Source organism: Argiope bruennichi, chromosome 1 (assembly GCF_947563725.1).
Source record: "Argiope bruennichi chromosome 1, qqArgBrue1.1, whole genome shotgun sequence".
NCBI classification, from domain to species: Eukaryota; Metazoa; Arthropoda; class Arachnida; order Araneae; family Araneidae; genus Argiope; species Argiope bruennichi.
Window position 1 is genome coordinate 129,605,228 of NC_079151.1, and position 17,992 is coordinate 129,623,219.

The 17,992-nt window shown below is 32.8% G+C and overlaps 1 protein-coding gene across 3 annotated transcripts in view; it reads right to left on the reverse strand.

The window, feature by feature from the left end:
• Positions 1 to 3,433: 3,433 nt before the first annotated feature.
• LOC129978536 (uncharacterized) overlaps positions 3,434 to 17,992 on the reverse strand; it is a 31,144-nt gene continuing 16,585 nt past the window's right edge. For all 3 annotated transcript variants that reach the window (XM_056090655.1, XM_056090664.1, XM_056090646.1), the window contains one exon: positions 3,434 to 13,926. In XM_056090655.1, coding sequence (XP_055946630.1) covers positions 4,017 to 13,877 — 9,861 coding nt within the window. In that variant the 5' untranslated portion in view covers positions 13,878 to 13,926 and the 3' untranslated portion in view covers positions 3,434 to 4,016. The remainder of the gene's footprint in view (positions 13,927 to 17,992) is intronic.

A 17,992-nucleotide genomic window follows, 5' to 3' on the forward strand; every position in this document is an offset into this window, starting at 1 on the left:
GCAGTCTTATAACTGGCCGATTATAAACCCGGCATTACTCTAGTCATTGGGTTCATAAGAAAACTTGAACAAAAAAATAAGGCTCTTAGTTATAGATGCATGAGTCTTTGATTAAATATTATGCTTTCTGAACAATAAAGCTGGTTCTCACAATTTATAAGGTCACAAAGGTGTTTTGAAACAACCTGTAAATTCAGAACAATAAAATGGATGAGCTTTTATCTTCTTTTATGGGACTGTAATGTACCACAAACGCCTTTCATCACAGCCGAAATTGGCTGTGATGATTGCCTTTCATCACAGTAAAGAAATCCGAAAACTAAAGAAAGTCGAAATAACTACATGAGAGTGAAACGGACCTGGTAGTGAAAAAAAACTGAGTTTCATTTCTACGTCGTAATCTGTGGTAAATATTTGTGCACGTTTATTTCAAGAAAATAAAGAAGCAAAAACTCACGCTTTGTATTTAAATGGCTTCTCAGATATCCTTTGAATGTTAGGTAAAAATGTTGTCCAAAGTGACAAAGGATTATTCTGGTAGCTATTGCAACAAACATGATTATGGAGAATTTTTAACATTGTATAATTTTGTGTATAAATGACTATTTCTGTTTAATAAAAAGGATTTATTTCATTAAGTTAAGATGGTGGTTGTTTTTTGATAAATGTAGAAACATTTTTCTTGTTTTTTGTTTGTTTGTTTGATTGATTGATCCTTACTTTTGGAGAGACAAATTTTAATTATAAAATATATATTTTCAATAAATTATTTATTTTTTACTGTATACAGTGCTGTAAATTATTCTTTAAATTAAAGAAAACACTAAATTATTTAACATTTGTGCCACCTTTGACTTCAGAAATTCATTTTTATCTTCCATATATTTTTATTTTAATTAGTAGTTCATATGATGGCTTTCCTTTAAATAAACAAAGTGTAATATTTCTAAATAAAATTTAAAAAAATCGCATAATTAGCACCAATTATGAGTTATATTTATTTTGTCTTAGTGTGGATTATAAGTTGTACTCGTTTTATGTAAATTATTTAAAGTACTATACGCAACAAAAGACAAATACGATACAAAAGACAAATTCTGGAGTCAAAGTTTAAAGCGTAAAAATATATCGGTTAATTTTGTTGAAATCAAAAATAATTGTTATTTTTTTAAAATGACTTATATAATCTTAAGTTTTGAAATAAAGTATAATAGATTGACTTCAAAAATTTTTTTAATCTATAAATGAATAATTAGTTATAGTTTTTTTCAAACCAAAAAACTGCCAAATTCTACAAACGCATGCGCAGTAAGTAAAAAATATAGTACAGCAACATGTTGTTGTCCCGTCAGAACTCATTTAAAATACTTAGAATTTAAAATAACACTTAAAAGGAGTATATTGTAAAATTTATTTCAGGTGATTCTAAAGTCTGTTAACATTTGAAAATAATTCACAGAATGATGTAAGTAGAGAGGTGAAAATCGACACACAGGCTTGAAATGACATGGAATTTTATTGAAACAAAAAAAAGAGTTCGAAATATGGGAGAAGATAATGATTGTTTGTTTAACGTGCTGTGCATCGACGAAGCCCATTTCAACTCCGAGGGTCTATCAACGCCCACAACAGCAGAATTTGAGCTACCAAAAATCCTAAAACTGCCTTGGAAAATCTATTGCATAACGTTGGTTGTGAAATTACCATAAGTCGAGCCTCATTAGAAATGCTAAAAGACAACATTCGATGAGAATTTCTCACATGTGCTATGCACAGCATTGTTCCTCAACTACAGGAATTGTTGGCGAGTGACAGTCGACATGTTGAGCATTTGTTATAAAGAACATTGTCTTTGCTGAAAATCAATTGTTATACTAATTATTGCTTTTGTTATTAGATGAAGAGCCATCTATTGGCCGTTTTTTGCACTTGGGGGGGGGGGGTAATAAAACCCAATCTCATTTCAAGCATTATTCTGTAAATTATTGAATTTTCAAATGTTTTTTTTTAATTTGAAGTCACTCGGTAATATGAAGAAAATAGTTTTAAATCTTCTTCATAAAAAATACATGATTATAAAAATAACTTTTTCCTAAAATTGTTTATTATTTTTTTACAGTTAGGTAAAAGCAGAAAATTTAATATTTGTTTAATTGGAAATCATTAATTAGAACGTAGAGAAGATATGGAAGTAATTTTTACCCTTTTTCAAGGCATTAGTATTCACAACATGTAACTCTAGTTTCAAGTTAGTAAAATTATACAATTTAGTTTTTAAATATGTACCAAAATAACCAGATTTTTTAAGTATGTTTGCAGTCATCTATCTAAAACTCCATTTATATCATTTTAAAATGTCATCTATTCATCTATTGTCACTACAACTAGTTTTTATTTTTTTTTTCTTAAATTTATCCTAAATGTAATAGCCAAGAGCAACAACAGCGATTTTCAAATTTTGTCATTAAATTTTTTAAGTAACAAATTTTATGAAGATAACATTAAACGAAACTTTAATTTTTTCATAAATTTTTATTAGGGTGCTTTTTTTTATGAAAAAGGCCTGGGCTTGTTTGCGAAACTCTTTATTCATTTCAAAATATTTTGATTATACTAATACAGGGATGAGCATTAAGTCAGTTGCAACCGGTGGACCACCAAGACATTTTGGGGTGACCACCTTTACTAAGATCCAAGACGCGCATACTAAAAGAAACCATTTGTTGTATTCATGTGTTAACCATCTGGATATGTTTATGTGTAAGAAATAACTAAAAATATAAGTTATATATTCTCTTTATTTCTTGAGGAAAAAGAAGTTTTTCTCCTCCAAAATGATATAATTTTAAAAACACCTAGTTCAGAACCTAAGAATAACTTTTGGAATCTAATGGACGAAGTATCTTAATTTTAAAAAAGCTGCATATTATTTAATATTGTTCTTTGGCTCTAGCTACCTGTGTGAATCTGCATTTTCACTGATGAATATAATTAAGACAACCTATCTCACAGACGACCACTTAGAATTGCAAGATTAGCAATGAGTAATTACATACAGGGATATTTAAAATTGGCGGACAGTATGCAGACTAAGACTTCTAACTAAAACTACGAGAACTTACTTTAGATGAAAATAATTTATTTTTAATGTATTTTGAATTGTTTCATATTAAAGGCATCATTTGATATTATTATATTTGTAGCTATTATTATTTTCGTATCTTGTTATTATTAATATATTTGTAGTTATGTATGTAAGTACGTATTCCGTACTTATTATTAAGTTGCAATAAATATTGTAGACCTTTTTCTTTTTAGCTTATCACACCTGCGTCTCTGGGTGACCACAACACCTTGAAAAATTTTAAAGTAGCCCGTACTTTAGAAAAGTCTACCCAACCCTGTACTAATATGTACCACCAAAGCAAAATAAATAAGCATCGATTAAATAACCAAAAATTTATTAAATAGGATCTACAAATCTCTTACAAAGGAAGCGAAAGAGGTGTATAACAATAAAAAAATTCATTGCTTCCTGAAGAAGTAGAAAAATATTTATCATATTTTAAAGTAACAATATTTGTCTCTATAATTATTGAAAATATCATAATCAAGACTTTAAAATCAAAATAATAAGTAAAATACTAAAAAAAATAATATAAACAAAAAATTCTTTTTTTATCGTAAACAAAACTCTAAATTTTAGCATACTTGGAAATGGCATTATTACACGTGTTAAAAAACGTGTACACGTTTTACACGTGTATAAAATAATTCTTTTATTATCGTAAATAAAACTCTAAATTTTAGCATACTTGGAAATGATATTACACGTGTTCACATTTATGAATACAATAATGGTTATAACTTTGTTACCAATTATCAGTTTTTTTTATTTATTCAAATGTAATATAAACAAGCATTCAGGATTTCTTATTTGTTACCAAATTTTTTATATTTATAGCGGAATAGGAATTATATAATCAAAAACATTATTCCGACACTTTTTATGTTATTTATTCATTCTTTTTCACTTTCAGTTTATATCTCAGATACTTGTCTTCATTTTGGGCATGAGACTTTTCCACAGTTGTGAATTTAATTGTAAAGTTAGAGTTTCTGTCTGCAATATATCGAAAACGAAGATCTCCTTGTTGTAGAAAAATCATATCATGCATTTGTGATCTTGTGGAATTCGATTCTCCATAAGCACTAGTCCCATCATTCACAGAGTGTTCTAAAACTGCAGGGAGTTTTCCAAATTCACGAGAAAACTCTGAACTTATTTCTTGCTTTCTGTCGCTTTGTGTTTTAAGATTTTCAGAATTGGACGCATCATTTTGTTCATGTACTACAATAGGCTTTTTACTGAGAACTTCTAGATCCTCTCTTCTCTGATTTTCTACTTTCTTTTTGTTATTATTCTTTTCGAATTTCTTTTTCCGTCTCTCTTCCTTCTTTTCTTGCCCATTTAATACTCTTTCATTTATTTTAGACGATTGGTCTGTTAGTGTTTTATTTAATTCGCCATCACACATTTTTTTCTTTTCAGTGGGATATTTGGCTGATTCTTTCTCTTCCTTTTTTAATTCAATTGTTTCTTCTTGTTGATAATAAAGCCGGGATTCCAAATTAATTTTGGGGATCTTTTGCATATTTTGCTCTTGGTGAGTATTCGCTGATCCAGATACACTCTCCTTGTTTATTTTTGTTTTATATTCAATTATCTTTTCCTTCTTTGGTGTGGCAACAATATTTTCTGCAGAGTTGCTTAATAGAAACTCAATTTCTAAATTTGATGGCGAAGCCATTGCTTCAGTTGTAAATGTGTCCACAGGGTTTTTCATCCTGAAACGTGATATATATTTGCATAAAACAAAAATAAAGGAATAAAAGAAGGACGAAATGATAAGAATAAAAAGAAGAATCTTATTGAAAACAAAATCTAAAGAATTAAAACGAATTTTTTCTGGTTTTACGTTAGAACCTTTACTTTCATTTTGAAGATAGTTTGTTTCAAATCCATCAATTTCTGATAAATTCGTTGTTAGGGTCGAATCCTCAACTATTTTTGTACATTCCTTGGAATCAGAAAGATTCTCAATGGAATAATTTTTATCATTTGTATTTGAACAAACATCACTTGGTAAAATATTACATACTTCTTGTGACAAAATACTTGCTTTTTCCTTCTGTTTAATTCTATACGATTTCCCATCATCTGAAGTTTTTTCCATGTTAATTTTCTTCAATTCTGCTAAAGAATTCAATTTCTTTTCCTTTGCAAAATAATCAGATTTTTTATCTAGAGGTTTAAATATGGAAACTTTTTCAGCTGTTAGATCAGCATTCAGCTCAGTTTCTTCCATTAAAGCTTCTTCAGATGATTCAGATAAAGAATCGTTCAGACCACAAGTACTTTCAGAAAGAAGTGAATTTCTAGAATAGAAATTCTTCTGCAAGCTTATGTTTGTTACAAATTTTTCTGTACTTAAAATAGTCTCTTCTTTTGTCACTGTCCTTCCTAACTCAGTTCTGGAAACTCCTGCTTGATCTCTAAGACTAGAATGAAGAATATTCGGTCTGTTATTTATACTTGAGATTGCTGTTGATGGCACATCAAGGTTATAAATTATAAAAGACAACAAAGGAAACATAATGCAGGAATAAAATATAAACAAAACCGCAAGAAGACATACATACCTCTCTATAAATTTTCTTTTAGTGACGATTTCACTAATTTCTAGTTTGCCAGAACTATTGTTTTCCAATTTATTTTCTGTTTCCTGTGAATCAGATTCTCCTTTAAAATACGCAGCAGATTTTAACTCATTTTTAAATTCACCAAATTGATGAGGGTCATCTAGTATGTTAATTTTAAAATCTTTCTGTGGGTCAGAAACCTTACTTATATTTTTCATTTCAGCAGAAGCACCATTTATTATAGAATTTGACTCTTTAGCTATTCTTGCAATAGTTTGATCTGTAATTTCTTCTGCGGTAATAATTTTGCCCTTTTCCTCATCTGATTCGACGCCATGTGTTCCTTTATCAATATCCACAGTAATATCATTAATTCTGGAAATTAAATCTATAGCAGTTCCTGCACTCGTTAGATGTGTACTTTCTTCTACAGCAGTAATTGTGTCCTTCTTTTCCCCCTCTGCTTCGATTTTATGTGTTTCCTTCTCACTGTCCATAGTATTATCTTTTGGCTCAATACACTCGGGGGCTTTTTGAGAGTTATCGTTTCTGCTAAATTCATTAGTGCTGTGTGTTGGATCATCGGATTCCGTGTTAAGTTTATCATTTTCTGAGGAAGCTTCATTAATTCCGGAATTTGAATCTTTAGCTGTTCCTGCACTAGTCAGATCTGTACTTTCTTCTGCAGCAGTAATTGTGGCCTTCTCTTCCTCCTCTCCTTCGATTTTATGCGTTTCCTTCTCACTGCCCACAGTATTATCTTTTGGCTCAATACACTCGGGGGCTTTTTGAGAGTTATAGTTTCTGATAAATTCATTAGTGCTGTGTTTTGGATCATCGGATTCCGTATTAAGTTTATCATTTTCTGAGGAAGCCTCATTAATTCCGGAATTTGAATTTTTTGTTGTTCCTGCACTAGTGAGATCTGTAATTTCTTCTGCAGCAGTAATTGTGGCCTTCTCTTCCTCCTCTCCTTCGATGTTATGTGTTTCCTTCTCACTGTCCACAGTATTATCTTTTGGCTCAATACACTCGGGGGCTTTTTGAGAGTTATTGTTTCTGCTAAATTCATTAGTGCTGTGTTTTGGATCATCGGATTCCGTATTAAGTTTATCATTTTCTGAGGAAGCCTCATTAATTCCGGAATTTGAATCTTTTGTTGTTCCTGCACTAGTGAGATCTGTACTTTCTTCTGCAGCAGTAATTGTGGCCTTCTCTCCTTCGATGCTATGTGTTTCCTTCTCACTGTCCACAGTATTATCTTTTGGCTCAATACACTCGGGGGCTTTTTGAGAGTTATCGTTTCTGCTAAATTCATTAGTACTGTGTGTTGGATCATCGGATTCCGTATTAAGTTTATTGTTTTCTGAGGAAGACTCATTAATTCCGGAATTTGAATCTTTTGTTGTTCCTGCACTAGTGAGATCTGTACTTTCTTCTGCAGCAGTAATTGTGGCCTTCTCTTCCTCCTCTCCTTCGATGCTATGTGTTTCCTTCTCACTGTCCACAGTATTATCTTTTGGCTCAATACACTCGGGGGCTTTTTGAGAGTTATCGTTTCTGCTAAATTCATTAGTTCTGTGTTTTGGATCATCGGATTCCGTATTAAGTTTATCATTTTCTGAGGAAGCCTCATTAATTCCGGAATTTGAATCTTTTGCTGTTCCTGCACTAGTGAGATCTGTACTTTCTTCTGCAGCAGTAATTGTGGCCTTCTCTTCCTCCTCTCCTTCGATGCTATGTGTTTCCTTCTCACTGTCCACAGTATTATCTTTTGGCTCAATACACTCGGGGGCTTTTTGAGAGTTATCGTTTCTGCTAAATTCATTAGTGCTGTGTTTTGGATCATCGGATTCCGTATTAAGTGTATCGTTTTCTGAGGAAGACTCATTAATTCCGGAATTTGAATCTTTTGTTGTTCCTGCACTAGTGAGATCTGTACTTTCTTCTGCAGCAGTAATTGTGGCCTTCTCTTCCTCCTCTCCTTCGATGCTATGTGTTTCCTTCTCACTGTCCACAGTATTATCTTTTGGCTCAATACACTCGGGGGCTTTTTGAGAGTTATCGTTTCTACTAAATTCATTAGTACTGTGTGTTGGATCATCGGATTCTGTGTTAAGTTTATCATTTTGGCACCCATTATTCATCTTTGAAGAGTTTACTTTTATTATGGGATTATTATTTATGGGATCATCGGATTCTGTGTTAAGTTTATCATTTTCTGAGGAAGCTTCATTAATTCCGGAATTTGAATCTTTTGCTGTTCCTGCACTAGTGAGATCTGTACTTTCTTCTGCAGCAGTAATTGTGGCCTTCTCTTCCTCCTCTCCTTCGATGCTATGTGCTTCCTTCTCACTGACCACAGTATTATCTTTTGGCTCAATACACTCGGGGGCTTTTTGAGAGTTATCGTTTCTGCTAAATTCATTAGTGCTGTGTTTTGGATCATCGGATTCTGTGTTACGTTTATCATTTTCTGAGGAAGCTTCATTAATTCCGGAATTTGAATCTTTAGCTGTTCCTGCACTAGTTAGATCTGTAATTTCTTCTGCAGCAGTAATTGTGGCCTTCTCTTCCTCCTCTCCTTCGATGTTATGTGTTTCCTTCTCACTGACCATTGTATTATCTTTTGGCTCAATACACTCGGGGGCTTTTTGAGAGTTATCGTTTCTGCTAAATTCATTAGTACTGTGTGTTGGATCATCGGATTCTGTGTTAAGTTTATCATTTTCTGCTGAAGCTTCATTAGATCCGGAATTTGAATCTTTAGCTGTTCCTGCACTAGTGAGATCTGTACTTTCTTCTGCAGCAGTAATTGTGGCCTTCTCTTCCTCCTCTCCTTCGATGCTATGTGTTTCCTTCTCACTGTCCACAGTATTATCTTTTGGCTCAATACACTCGGGGGCTTTTTGAGAGTTATCGTTTCTGCTAAATTCATTAGTACTGTGTGTTGGATCATCGGATTCTGTGTTAAGTTTATCATTTTCTGAGGAAGCTTCATTAATTCCGGAATTTGAATCTTTAGCTGTTCCTGCACTAGTCAGATCTGTACTTTCTTCTGCAGCAGTAATTGTGGCCTTCTCTTCCTCCTCTCCTTCGATGCTATGTGTTTCCTTCTCACTGTCCACAGTATTATCTTTTGGCTCAATACACTCGGGGGCTTTTTGAGAGTTATCGTTTCTGCTAAATTCATTAGTACTGTGTGTTGGATCATCGGATTCCGTATTAAGTTTATTGTTTTCTGAGGAAGACTCATTAATTCCGAAATTTGAATCTTTTGTGGTTCCTGCACTAGTGGGATCTGTACTTTCTGCTGCAGCAGTAATTGTGGCCTTCTCTTCCTCCTCTCCTTCGATGCTATGTGTTTCCTTCTCACTGTCCACAGTATTATCTTTTGGCTCAATACACTCGGGGGCTTTTTGAGAGTTATCGTTTCTGCTAAATTCATTAGTACTGTGTGTTGGATCATCGGATTCTGTGTTAAGTTTATCATTTTCTGAGGAAGCCTCATTAATTCCGGAATTTGAATCTTTTGTTGTTCCTGCACTAGTGAGATCTGTACTTTCTTCTGCAGCAGTAATTGTGGCCTTCTCTTCCTCCTCTCCTTCGATGCTATGTGTTTCCTTCTCACTGTCCACAGTATTATCTTTTGGCTCAATACACTCGGGGGCTTTTTGAGAGTTATCGTTTCTGCTAAATTCATTAGTGCTGTGTTTTGGATCATCGGATTCCGTATTAAGTTTATCGTTTTCTGAGGAAGACTCATTAATTCCGGAATTTGAATCTTTTGTTGTTCCTGCACTAGTGAGATCTGTACTTTCTTCTGCAGCAGTAATTGTGGCCTTCTCTTCCTCCTCTCCTTCGATGCTATGTGTTTCCTTCTCACTGTCCACAGTATTATCTTTTGGCTCAATACACTCGGGGGCTTTTTGAGAGTTATCGTTTCTGCTAAATTCATTAGTACTGTGTGTTGGATCGTCGGATTCTGTGTTAAGTTTATCATTTTCTGAGGAAGCTTCATTAATTCCGGAATTTGAATCTTTAGCTGTTCCTGCACTAGTCAGATCTGTACTTTCTTCTACAGCATTAATTGTGGCCTTCTCTTCCTCCTCTCCTTCGATGTTATGTGTTTCCTTCTCACTGACCACAGTATTATCTTTTGGCTCAATACACTCGGGGGCTTTTTGAGAGTTATCGTTTCTGCTAAATTCATTAGTGCTGTGTTTTGGATCATCGGATTCCGTATTAAGTTTATCGTTTTCTGAGGAAGACTCATTAATTCCGGAATTTGAATCTTTTGTTGTTCCTGCACTAGTGAGATCTGTACTTTCTTCTGCAGCAGTAATTGTGGCCTTCTCTTCCTCCTCTCCTTCGATGCTATGTGTTTCCTTCTCACTGTCCACAGTATTATCTTTTGGCTCAATACACTCGGGGGCTTTTTGAGAGTTATCGTTTCTGCTAAATTCATTAGTACTGTGTGTTGGATCATCGGATTCTGTGTTAAGTTTATCATTTTCTGAGGAAGCTTCATTAATTCCGGAATTTGAATCTTTTGCTGTTCCTGCACTAGTGAGATCTGTAATTTCTTCTGCAGCAGTAATTGTGGCCTTCTCTTCCTCCTCTCCTTCGATGTTAGGTGTTTCCTTCTCACTGACCACAGTATTATCTTTTGGCTCAATACACTCCGGGGCTTTTTGAGAGTTACCGTTTCTTCTAAATTCATTAGTGCTGTGTGTTGGATCATCGGATTCCGTATTAAATTTATCATTTTCTGAGGAAGACCCATTAATTTTGGAATTTGAATCTACAGCAGTTCCTGCACTAGTGAGATGTTTACTTTCTTCGACAGCAGTAATTGTGTCCATCTTTTCCTCCTCTGCTTCGATATTATGTGTTTCCTTCTCACTGTCCACAGTATTATCTTTTGGCTTAATAAATTCGGGGGATTTTTGAGAGTTATCATTTCTGATAAATTCTTTAGTATTTTGTGTTTTATCTTCAGATTCTGTATTTAATTTGTCGTTTTCTGAGGAAGTTCCATTATTTACGGAATTTAGCTCTTTAATTGTTCCTGAACTAGTCAAATGTGTACTGTCTACCGCATCCATAATTTTGCCCTTTTCTTTAAACAATCGTATACTTAAGGTTATAATGCATAGAGCTGTCACAAATAATAAAAGAACAATGCCTACCAAATTATAATTTAATATTTCTTCAGAATAAGTAAAATGTCTTGCTTCTATTTTAGGGTTACTTTCTTTATTTATATCTAAATCATATTTTATCGAGAAAGCATCATTTTGTGGTAGAATCTTGATTGAAAATCTTGTTTCCATTTTGTTTTCCTTTGAAAATGAGAATTTCTTAATCCAACTTTTTTTCTTCTTTGTTTCTAAATGACGATCATTTGTAGATTTTTCAATCATATGTGATGTTGAAATATCTGTTTCTTCGATTTTTCTATTTATAAATGAATTAAAATAATTTGAACTAGGGCTTCTTGGATCATGCATCTTCTCACTATTCATGCTTGAAATTCCTGGCAAAGAAACTTCACGACTCTTATTATAAAATATTGTTGTAAGCGAAATGCAGAAATAAAGTATAAATATGGAGGAGAGAAGACATAAATAAAATAAAGTGTTCGACATGCCGAAGCGACGCTTCCCCTCCCTTTTCCTCTGCCTCGAATTCCGGATATTGGTTTTTCCAGCTGATGAATTGGATCTAATCTGTTCCACACTAAATGAATTAAAAATTTCATCTTCTATATCTCTATAATCTTGTTGAATAGTATCCTTTGAATTGTTTCCATTTCCATTCTCTAGTACAGAATCTCCTTCTACAATTTGTTTATTCTCATAAGAAGATTTCGTAGTTTGTTGAATAGAATCCGTTGAATAGTTTTTATTTCCAGTGTCTACTACAGATTCTTCTTCTTCGGTTTGTTTCCTCTTATAAGAAGATTTCGTAGTTTGTTGAATGTTATCCTTTGAATTACTTCCATTTCCATTCTCTTGTACAGAATCTTCTTCTTCGGTTTGTTTCTTGACAAGTTTTAATTTCCCACTGGAATCGATTTTCTTCTCACTATCAGATTTCGTAGTTTGTTGAACAGAATCCGCTGAATTGTCTCCATTTCCATTCTCTGGTACATACTCTCCTTCTTCGGTTTGTTTCTTCTCATAAGAAGATTTCGTAGTTTGTTGAATAGAATCCGTTGAATGGTTTTCATTTCCAGTCGCTGGTACAGAATCTTCTTCTTCGATTTGTTTCTTCTCACCAGCAGATTTCGTTGTTTGTTGAATAAAATCCGTTGAATTGTTTCCATCTCCAGTCTCTGGTAAAGCATCTCCTTCCACAATGTGTTTCTTCTCATTATCAGACTTCGTTGTTTGTTGAATGGTATCCGTTGAATTATTTCCATTTCCATTGTCTTGTACAGAATCTTCTTCTTCGGTTTCTTTCTCCTCGTTATCAGATTTCGTAATTTTTTGAAGAGAATCCTTTGAATTGTTTACATTTCCAATATCTGCTATAGAATCTTCTTCTTCGGTTTGTTTCTTCTCATCAGCAGATTTCGTACTTTGTTGAATGGAATCCGTTGAACTTTTTTCTTTTCCATCCTCTTGTGCAGAATCTCCTTCTTCGGTATGTTTCCCAGCAAGTTTTAATTTCTCATTGGAATCGATTCTTTTCTCATCATCAGATTTCGCAGTTTTTTGTAGAGAATCAGTTGAATTGTTTCCCTTTCCATTCTCTGGAACATAATATTCTTTTCCGGTTTGTTTCTCCGCAAGTTTTAATTTCTCACTGGATTCGATTTTCTTTTCATCATCAAATTTTATTGTTTGTTGAATGGAGTCCGTTGAACTGTTTCTGTTTTCAGTCTCTGGTAAAGAATTTCCTTCTTCGGTGTGTTCCTCTGCACGTCCGGAATCGATTTCTTTCTCGTTATCAGGTTTTGTAGTTCCTTGAATGGAATATGCTGAATTTTTTCTATTTCTGTTCTCTGGTACAGAATCTCCTTCTTCGGTTTGTTTCTCGTCAAGTTTTAATTTCTCGCTAGAATCGATTTTATTCTCATTACCAGTTTTCAAAGTTTCTTGATTGGAATCTGTTGAATTTTTTCCATTTCGGACCTCTTTTACAAAATCTTCTTCTTTGGAGAGTTTTATTTTCTCACTAGAATAACTTTTACTTTCATCATCGTATGGCGAAATTTGTGGAATGGAATCTGTTGAATTGTTACCGTTTCTATTATCTGGTACAAATTGTCCTTCGTCGGTTTGTTTCTCGGCACATTTTAATTTCTCACTGCAATCGATTATCATCTCATCATTGGAATTCGTAGCTTGTGGAATGGAATCTGCTAAAATGTTATCATTTGTATTTTCTGTTACAGAATGTTCTTCTTCGGTTTCTTTCCCGGCAAGTTTTAGTTTCTCACTGGAATCTATTTTCTTCTCATCATCAGATTTCGTAGTTTGCTGAACAGAATCCGCTGAATCGTTTCCATTTCCATTCTCTGTAACAGAATCTACTTTTTCGGTTTGTTTCTTCTTATAAGAAGATTTCGTAGTTTGTTGAATGGAATCTTTTGAATTGTTTCCATTTCTAGTCTCTGCTATAGAATCTTCTTCTTCGGCTTGTTTCTCCTCATCAGCAGATTTCATAGTTTGCTGAATGGAATCCGTTGAACTATTTCCTTTTCCATCCTCTTGTACAGAATCTTCTTTTTCGGTATGTTTCCCGGCAAGTTTTAATTTCCCACAGGAATCGATTTTCTTTTCATTGTCAGATTTTGTAGTTTGTTGAACGGAATCCGCCGAAGTGTTTCCATTTCCATTCTCTGGTACAGAATCTAACTCTTCAATTTGTTTCTTCTCATCAGCAGATTTCATAGTTTGCTGAATGGAATCCGTTGAACTTTTTCCTTTTCCATTCTCTTGTGCAGAATCTTCTTCTTCGGTTTGTTTCTTGGCAAATTTTAATTTCCCACTGGAATCGATTTTCTTTTCATTGTCAGATTTCGTAGTTTGTTGAACGGAATCTCCTGAAGGGTTTCCATTTCCATTCTCTGGTACAGAATATCCTTCTCCAGTTTTTTTCGGTTTTGATTTCTTTGTAAATTTTCTTTTTTTACTTGGCGTTTTTCCACTGTTTTTTCCCATATTTTAACTTTTTTGTATCACTTTAGTTTCCTTCCTTTCTTACAATATCCTACAAAAATTATTAAAATCGTTAATAATTCAAATTATTCCATAATTCGTATCTCAGACATAGAATAAAGAATTTTTTACGAAATGAACTATTAAATATTTTTTTATTTTAATTACTAACAAACATTTAAAAATCACAGTTCTGGTTTGTTATTTTTTTCTTTGGTCTGCGATAATCTAGTAACTGAAATTTTGTTTTTGTCAATCGGCCAAGAAATTGAAATTCTGGTTTTCAGTTTAATGAAAATTGAAAGATGTGTACTTAGTGCATGCGCACATACAGACCTGCTTTGGACAAGGAGAATCAGACTATAATTTCATTTAATCGAAAAAGATTTCAACAGATTTTTCTTTTGAGGGCGCCAAAAAATATTAAAAAATTCCAAACTTAATTTTAATTAAAATTATTTCAATTTTAAATTTAATTACAATTTTAATTTTTAAAAATCTAATTATTAATTTAAAATTACGATTATAATATTGAAATGTTTCCAATCCTGACTGCAAAATATTTGTTAAGTTTGGGATATTCAACTGACTACTTTTGACTTTCACACGAAAATCGCACTCTTTTACATTGGATTGCAAATTTTTAGAAACAGCTCAAACAAAAATAATTAGGAACTATTTTCTTCATCTTACACCTGTATAATAATGTACTTGATAAAATTATAAAATTATCTATGTAATTATAATTATTGCTTTTTTGAAATAATTAATAAAGATTTTTTTTTAGTTTCTCATATATGAAGTGCAATATAAAACCGCCAATAAAATTGATCCTGTTATTTTTATGAGGTTCAGGTTTTTAATTTCTTCGAATACAAAAAAAAAATGGATGCTTTGAATTGAATGTACTACGTAACTGTATGTTCAAAAAGGAAGCAAGCTGAATTTGTAGCTCTCAGTAGCTCTGAATTTCCCCTAATAACCTTTATTGGACTTTTTTATTAGCTCTTCCCAAGAGTAAAAAATTTAATTTTAAGAGATAAGATTAATTAAGAATCAAATTAATTTGAAAACTTTGTGTGATTTATTTTCAATTTTCACATTCAAATCTATTTTTACTTTCTCGTATTGTACGCACAGTATACCGAAAGTATAGTAATCGTCAAAAAATTCCAACTCGAAGGTTTGACGGATCTCCCCGTTTTAGAACTCCTTGAGTTTCAAAAACACATTTTTGAAAAATGTCCGTTTGTCTGTCTTTGACAAAAAAAAACTCAAAAACGCTTTGAAACCGATGAAATATAGTATGCGATTTTTACATCTAACTTGTAGATTTCTTTCAAATTTTAATCAAAATACGCTCAGAAAGACTGTCGGCCTGCTTTCGCATATAATTTAATACGATGACTACAAACCAAAGAGAGCTATAAATTTCGACACAGACAAGACTCCTTTCAAATTTTGTGCCATATCCAATGAGGGGTTAATTGCCTGTCAGTCTGTACTTTCAGAAACATGTAAACGTGATAACTCAAAGAAGAAATGATATATCATCACATTTGAAATAGAATTCTGTGACTACAATTGTAATTCTATGCCAAATTTTTGTTTCAATCGGTTAGGAAAAAACCATCTAAAACATAAATTCAATTTTCGGATACTATTAACCGCACAATAGGGATTAATCACCAAATAACTCGCCAAGGATTGCATGATAAATTCAATAAAAACACTATATTCAAGCCAAAGATTAATATTTCGTAACTATTTTACGCCAATGCCATACAAGGCTTATAACACCTGGAATAACACCTTTGTTTGAGAATATGCGAGAGAGTTTTAGAAAGATCACCCCAGCTGGTTTTTAATAAAATTATTTCCGCATCCTGACAAATGAGCTCTAAAAGGAAATAATTTTAAATTAAACTGTAATAAAAGTCAACAATTACTCATCTCTATAAACGATTATCTAAAAACAAAACAATTTTAACATTTTTTTAGCATAATTAAACATGTTTCGTGAAGCTGTTATTTTTAATTCTTCGTGTGTGAAATATACAAAGAAAAAAAGTAATGTAATCGTCAAAGAGAAATGAATAAATTTTGACTCATCTTCATATTTCAAACTTTTCTGAATTTGGAAAACATATTTTTGGGATTATTTCTTTCTGCCTACCATTCTGCAAATCTGTGAACACGATATCTCAAAATTGCTTTTAACTAGAAGGGTGAAATTTGATATATGGACTTAACAGTAAATTTTAAATTTTTAGATTTCTATCAAATTTTTAATGAAATCCAATCAGAAGAAAATTCGGGTGAACCGGAGTTATCGCCAAGTTGCGATAACGCGCCAAAGCTGGCAACCTCCAGACTGGCAAAACTATTATTTTTCGCCTTTATTATGCGCTATGATTGGATATCTGCTCCCCCGCTTTTGAGCATTTCGCAAAACAAGGCGCAAGACCGTTGTTGGCGAGTTGGCGGTTTCTGAAAATTGCGCCAAGCAGGGGGTTAAACTCCAGTCGTACCGAAAATTCTCTGTCCGAGTACAAGCGAACACGATAAGTATACGAAGAACTTGATGTATGAAATGTAGTTTGAGTGAAGATGAAAAATTTAAATCTAAAATGTAAACACATATCAAATTTGGCACGAACTCCGTTTAGGGATCTTTCAATCTATACTTTTGTATGCACGTAAAAGCGATAATACCGAAACGCAAGAATTTAAATAAATGAAATTTGGTTCACAGTTTTGGCATCTAAACTGTAGCTTTGTCTAAACTGTTGTTTGTTTTTGCTGTTATAAGTGGTGGTATATTGGCTGTTGCACCTTATCCCTTTTTTATTGGCTGATTATTTATCAGCTTCATTTTTTTTGTTGGCTGATTATTTATCAGCTTCTTTTTTTTATTTATTGGCTGATTTTTTATCAGCTTTTTTTTCACTTATTTATTTCTGGTAGAGGGCGCCACAACAGTTGTATGAAGTTTGGGTATTTTCGTCACCGTAAAACCAGGGTCACCAATTGCCGTGTTCGAGCATCAACAAAAATAAAATGCAGACAAACGTACTATAAAACTAAATATTACATATAGATAATATTATCAAATTTACATCAACTTATTTTCATTCAACATTCTAGCATCGTTTTTAAACAACAAGTTCCAAAAGTATCACTGTTGCCAATCTGAATTTTACAACTATTTACAAAATAAAATTTATAATTATTAAAATAATCGTTAGCTACTTTTAAATAAAATATTTACGATTTATGCCGCAACAGCTTCTTATCAAATTTTTAAAAAAAAATTGGTTAAAGGTTGACCGTCTATCTATGTGTACATTTGTATGCATGTAAAAGAAATCATTCAAGAACACAACGACTTAAGTATGAAATTCGGTATATGAACTTTTGACTACAAATTGTAATTGTAAGTCAGATTTTAGTGTCAGTCAGTCAGGAAAAAGGCGCTCAAATATTTATTTGATTTTCTGTACATGTGTATTATCAGTGTGCTTGTAATTATTCGCCAAACATTTGCCAAATATAGATATTACTCATCTAATTTCGCCAATTCCATCACTTAATACAAGAGTCCTTTACTATACTAACAAGCAGAAAACTCTCATGCGTGGAAGTCTGAAAATAATATTCTGAGCACTCATAGTGTTCATTACCTTGCCCAAAGTCTGTAATTTTATGCTCAGGAAGACAGAAGTAACATATTTCTTAGAGAGTATGAGAGAAAATTTTGGCGCTTTTCACTTCCTAATAAGTTATTTCCTTCCTTTTAACTCCAACATATTACCATAGAAAATATCTGAAGGCAACAGATATTCAAATATGAAGACCAGAAACGTAATTTGATTGAACATGAAAGTGAGTCTTCCTTGTTAAACGTTAAATTTTTCCATTTAACTCCCTCATATAACCAAAGACAGTTTTTGAAGGCAACAGGCCCAAATTGATGCGATCCAAAATGTGTTTCCCTTGCTAATAAATCAACGTTTTTCCTTTAAATAAATTCAAAAAAAGTTTCTAGGGGCAATAGATTTTCGAGATAAAGACCTAAACGTGATTGAATTGGAGACAAAGGCGTATTTCCCGTGTTA